General features: G+C 36.0%; 1 protein-coding gene across 5 annotated transcripts in view; it reads left to right on the forward strand.

Annotated features, from left to right (window-relative positions):
* The window catches only part of LOC109416987 (uncharacterized), a 33,397-nt gene extending 31,158 nt beyond the window's left edge, over window positions 1-2,239 (forward strand). For all 5 annotated transcript variants that reach the window (XR_009999240.1, XR_009999241.1, XR_003896274.2 and 2 more), the window contains 2 exons: window positions 1,718-1,913; window positions 1,983-2,239. Coding sequence is in view for 2 of the 5 variants with exons in the window: in XM_062859794.1 (XP_062715778.1) it covers window positions 1,718-1,913; window positions 1,983-2,086 (300 nt within the window). In the remaining 3 variants the exon portion in view is untranslated. The remainder of the gene's footprint in view (window positions 1-1,717; window positions 1,914-1,982) is intronic.
* Window positions 2,240-6,000: the final 3,761 nt, after the last annotated feature.

Raw genomic sequence — 6,000 nt, forward strand, 5'->3', positions numbered from 1 at the left:
GACACAATCGTGAAAGAAATATGCCGTTAGAGTAAAGAAAAACAAGAGCAGAGCCTGTAGGCCTTGAAGTTCCTAACTCCAGAATAGTTTGGAAAGCCTGGAATATCCCATGAGTGTACCAAAAGCATTATAGATGTGCACTGAGGTTCCATCATCAGTATAGACTACATTCCACGAACATTTTTCACAACTAAAGCATGATACAGTATGTAGATATCGTAACCCAAATTTCAAAGTGTATTGGAGGCCATTTGTATTTCACGGAATGTCCAACTACCACAATATAAAGTTGCTCATAGCATAGTGAGGCCTAAAGGACATCAACGTGACTAAATTTTTTGAACAGAGTGAACACAAACGGTGGTAGATGCATATAGATCTTAAGAAAATAAATTCCAGAGTAGTTTGGATGACCTAGATCACCCAAGTCATGTACCGCAAATTTTCTAGGGGTGCTTTGAGGCTTTTTGAGTACCGTAGACCATGTTCTGTAATCATTCATCGTGCATAAAATTTGGTTGAGAATGTTAGCTTTGTGTCACAAACTTCGGAGTATTTTGGAGGCCTTAGAATAGCTCTGGGATCAAAACTTCAACAGACTATGATGGGTAGTAATACATTGCATGTCTAGGATCAGTAAAAACTATTGATGATTAGCAAAACGATGAAATTTGAGCAAAAACATGCAGAATTTATAAAAAATACAAAAAAAAAGCCACGTATTTTCGGCTCCCCGCAAAAGGGGGGAGGGTGCAAAGGGGGGAGGTACCATGCATTTCTTAGCACAACTATTCCCCTTGACTATAAAAAAAAATCCGGGGTAAAATGTTTTAAAACAAAGAAGATATTGCATTTCTACCAAAAGTAGATCGTCCCGGGTGTTTACGGGTTAAATTTCACCAATACGACACTAATGTATTGTTACCATGTCAAAACGCTCATTAGAAACTTTTGAAAGTATCATTTTGACACTAAAGTGAGTTTACATGAAGCGGGCTTCTACTCGTTCACTGGATTCAAACGAAAACTGCGCTAAGGTGATTTAAGCGATAAACTGAATGTAGTAAAGTTTTTATTCCACCAAGAAGGAATTAAATTCACTTATCAGGTATGTGTTTTGCATTACCGAAGCAAGTTTTACACGAAAGTATGATTACTCGTACTTTTTAATTGAAACAAATGGGCACGGTAAATGAATACCCTTAAAATCAATGATCTCCATTCACCGTGCCCCATATAGTCCCATAAACCTAGAAAAATATTGAAAATTTGAACATTCGCTTTTTAAATAAAATCTTGCGAGTTACTACTTGAAATGAATATAAACGAAGAAAATTCCCTTGGCTGGGTTGTTTTGATCATTTTTAAACAAAATAGAGTAGCATTTCTAATACACGGTGAATGGGTCCCTACTACCACGGTGAATGGTGACCTACCACGGAATCAGGCGACCTTATTGCCTCTACTGTCTTGACGGTATTTTAAATTGTAAGCCAAAACAGCTTCTACAACCAAATTATGTAGATTGTAATATTGACCTGTTTTCACCCCAAAAAATCTCGTACTTGAATCAACTGAAGACATTCATCGCAGTCTACACGTTTTAACTATCATAGGTACCAAAAAGTAATTTAGTCTTGATAGTTTTTTCATCATCATCACATCTTAAAACTCCTTAAGTGATTTTCATGTTATTTAAAAAGTATCCTCTTTTCAGCATCGAGTGGAATTCATCAGATGTTATCTATGCTTCATCTCAATTATTCACGCGCTAATTTTTGCTGGACTAGTTATCGGTTGCATTGCAGCTGGTATCTGGATAGGCCAAATCCGTGGTGAAACTGCTGATGAAAATGGTAGACTGGCATACGGTATGACAATATTGGTCATGACTGTGATAATACTTCTAACTCGTAAGTTTTGCCTATTTATCAGTGATATCATTTCTATCCATCAAACTTTTTATTATCTTTCCACATTAGTTCAATTTACTTTGATTGTTTGGATACTCAAAGGTGTAATGCGTGCTAGTTCGAATGATAGCATGCGTTTGGTGGCGTCTGGTGATGCGGATGAAATGACCTAAATGAAGAGAGGGGTACTAAACACAGTCTATATAAAAATACGGTACTAGTGTTCTCACAGCTAATAAAGTACAACATGTATTAACTTTCAAAAATAAATCTATAAATAAAAATTAAAATTTTGCTCGAATAGGCATACTTCTACGAGCATCTTATCCTTTGAATCTTCTACCATGAAAGAAACTCTAGATCATACCGAAAGCTTCCATCGATTGGCCGGGACGCAAAAGCACTTTTGCTCATCCTATCATTCTGCTTCAAATAGGGTCTTGTACCATTTGGACAGGTGTACCTATTTTGAGCACTTGCCGCTATAACTAAGTCAGTTTCAAACGGATTGATTTGAAATTTTGTATAGAGTTAGATACGTACAGTATCTAACTAATCTAATCTAATCTAATCTAACACATACGCAGCCAGTACAAGAAAGCATCCTGGAAAATAATCGGGTTAGATTACACCCGATCATTTTTCTTGTCAGTATTGATGCTTGCAGCATATCGATGATATGACACAAGCGTCAAAGCGGCTAGGCCTACTGCGTAGCGTTTACCGCAAAGATGATTCTTTGAAATAAGTACAGTAAGAGACGTACAGTATCTAACTCTGTACAAAAACTCAAATCAATCGGTTTGAAAATGACTTAGTTATAGCGGCAAGTGCCCAAAATAGGTACACCTGCCCAAATGGTTCAAGACCCTACTCACAATTGAAACGCACCGAACCGTGCATAATGTCTTTATTTCCCGCTTATTGCAACTGGCCATTGAATGTTCTGAGTGCAGCAAAGATGCACTGAGAAAAATCTATCAAAAGGTACAACCAAGAGTACAACCCTTTTCAACATTCCGGTCAAGTTAAAAACATCCAGGTACCTACCTTCATCTCGCAAGAATCATTATGGTTTGAAACACATTTATTTATGTTTTTGGAAGAAATGTATATCAGTTCACCTCCTGAGACAAACCGTTTAGGCACGAGTCACGAGTCCTCCAATTAACCGAGCCAACTAGCAAACAGTTTTAGCTTGGCGGCGGTTCCTTATTACCTGAAGGATTTGAATTATACTTCTCAATTCTACTGACTCTGGGGTGTTAACAGTGCTTGCGAGAGCAAACAGAATCGACCGGCAATCTGCAATCAGTGTCGAAAGCGAGAAAAAGTGGCAATCAGTACACCGTTTGCTTTTCATCATCGCAAGGCGAAGGTGCATTAAAGCGTTGTTCTCATGTAAATGAGAGGATTCAAGATTTGTGTCTAGTTTGGCTAAATATTTAACAAATGTTTATTTTTATACGCCCGATTTCGAAAGATTACTAATCATACCTTTTCAATTTGAATTGAAATTTGCATATGTGTGTGTGTGTGATCCAACTAATCGCACTGTCCGGCAGTGATGTTATGGAAGAAAGATTTCTGCAATACTATACTGCCGTCACTTGTTACATTTTGACATTTTTGAGGTTTTTATGTCAAAAGTCATATTTTGATAAGTATTTTTGAAATATTTTGTCAACATATGAATTTTTACAGGTTTCGATAGTTGAATTGCGTTGAAGTCAATCAAATGCGACAATAGTCAAAGTTTATTTTAAAATTTCAAATGTGTTTTTCTCGGGTTTTTCTATTGTAACATGTGACATTTATGCGTCCGAGGGCAGTATATTGGACTGCAAAACGGTGAGTCGATAAGGTGTTACCGATTAATTCGGCAACAATGAAGGTCATTATGTTATAGTTTTGTTAATTAGTGTATTTCTTTAAATTTTGCCTATTATCAAATATTTTGCTCAACAATATTGTTTAGAAATTATTTTAAATTAAATGTTATTGTTAGTAAATAAAATAAATAAAACGAATATTAAAACCTATATGTATCCTATCAAATAAATAATGTAAAAATTCAAATGTAAAAATTTGCTATAAAAAACACATGTACATCCCTTGATGGAAGATAAATTATAAAGAGGATCAAAGTGAAGACAGGGCAACACCGGATCCAGCTAAACGCATTGACTGCTGATGGAGGAGGGGAGAGGAACTGTAGGAGGGGAGAAGAGGAGAGGACTTTTGGAAGAGGAGGTTGGAGTTGATTGGACTTGGGAACGGTCGGTCACTTAAGTTTGGGATAGGAAGCGAAACAGACGTTTTTTTGAAAAAGTTCCTCACTGTTAAGAAAAGATCGATGTAATAGTGCATTACAATCAAAAAAGTTGAGCGCGTAGTGTTCCTAAGTGTGGTAATTCAATAATCAAAATAATGTAACACATTCTATATATTTTACTATTATTGTTTATTATGAGCACACACTCAGATTTGATTACCGAACTCGGTAAATTTTTACTGGGTTTTTGAACAGCAGAGAAAACTCAGTTATTTTTGGAAATACCGAAAACTCAGTAGAGTAAAAAATCCATCATCTGTCAAATCATATACTGAATAAGTCGGTAATTATTGGCGCCAAAATCAATGCTGTCTTTTTCGGTACTTTTTTGTGTACTTCAGGTTACTGAGTATTTCAGCTCTTTGGTGCAAGCAGAAATCTCAGTTTTCTGTTAATTTATTGCTTATTGATGTAAAGCTTGAATTCACATTTTCATGCTAAATTGTGGTTCAGACTCTTACCATTCGCTGAAAAAATAAGCATTCATTCCCACCGCTTCTACTTCAAAGTTAGTCGCACTTTGGCCAGCTATTCACACATAAGAACCCAATCGAGACTGCGCCTCCCGGGAGAAGCGCTTGATAATTTGCAATGAACTAGTGTGCCTATTTGAGAAAATTTAACCGGATCGTCGCAATCAATGCAACTGCAAGGTTCCCCGCTAGTTTTTTTTTAATGACTTCTGATTTTATTGAATATTGAATATCATTAAATATGATCACAAACTCGATTGAAGATTTATGGATCAAAAGGTCTGAGCCAGTAAAGAGAGAGAAAAAACTCGATTGAGTTTGTGGTACGATGTCCTACCAAACCCAAACACAACCTCAATATGTGGGCGCGGAATCCTTGCAATCCTACATTTGCGATTATAGCTTCGTTTAGCAATAACACTTTTTCATTGCTAATTTTCGTTTAATTGCTTACCAGCTGGCCAAGGCGTAGAATAAAATAATCACTCAAGAATCTGTAAACTGCTAATTCGATAGAGTCGTCAATCGTCGATGGCAAACATTCCAGACCATTGTTTCCGTTTGACGTCTACTTTCGATTCCTCGAATGTTTACAATTATTTTTACCGAATGTTCAGTAAAAATATATTGTGTGCTGATATTTCGGTACTAGTTTTTACTGACTTTTTATATTCACTGAGCTGATTCGGCGAGGCACCATTTTTGCAATGTGTTCAGTAAAAATAACTACTGAATTTCAGTAAAAAGCCATCACAACAACCGATCGTCAGTATTTCTCAATGCAAAATGCTGAAATCTCAGTATTTTAGGTTGTTTGCGGTATAACATCCGTAAAATAAATTACCGAACAGTGAAACAGAAATTGAGTGTGCATCATCAATATGACATTTTAATAGACAAATAGACAACCAATGCGTCACAGACAATAGACATACAAATGACAAATACACTGAAACCTCCATTTAAGTCGATGCATGGCTGATCGAAAATAAATTTTACCGTACAGGCAATGACTAAACTGTACAGTTTTATATTTTTTGACAAATCTCCTTTGTCATGCGAAGTGCTAAAAAATATAAAAGTCTATAGTTTTGTCATTGCCTGCATGATAAAAATTATTTTCTATCAGCCATGCATCGACTTAAATGGAGGTTTCAGTGTATAATACAAATATCATTACCACATCTCCCTTTTTTTAAATATTTTTTAAGTTTATTATCATACGATCGACAAGTCATCCTGCATCCTTTTTCGAATATTAATATCAAAGCCCTGTTTG

The sequence above is a fragment of the Aedes albopictus genome, chromosome 3 (genome assembly GCF_035046485.1).
Source record: "Aedes albopictus strain Foshan chromosome 3, AalbF5, whole genome shotgun sequence".
NCBI classification, from domain to species: domain Eukaryota; kingdom Metazoa; phylum Arthropoda; class Insecta; order Diptera; family Culicidae; genus Aedes; species Aedes albopictus.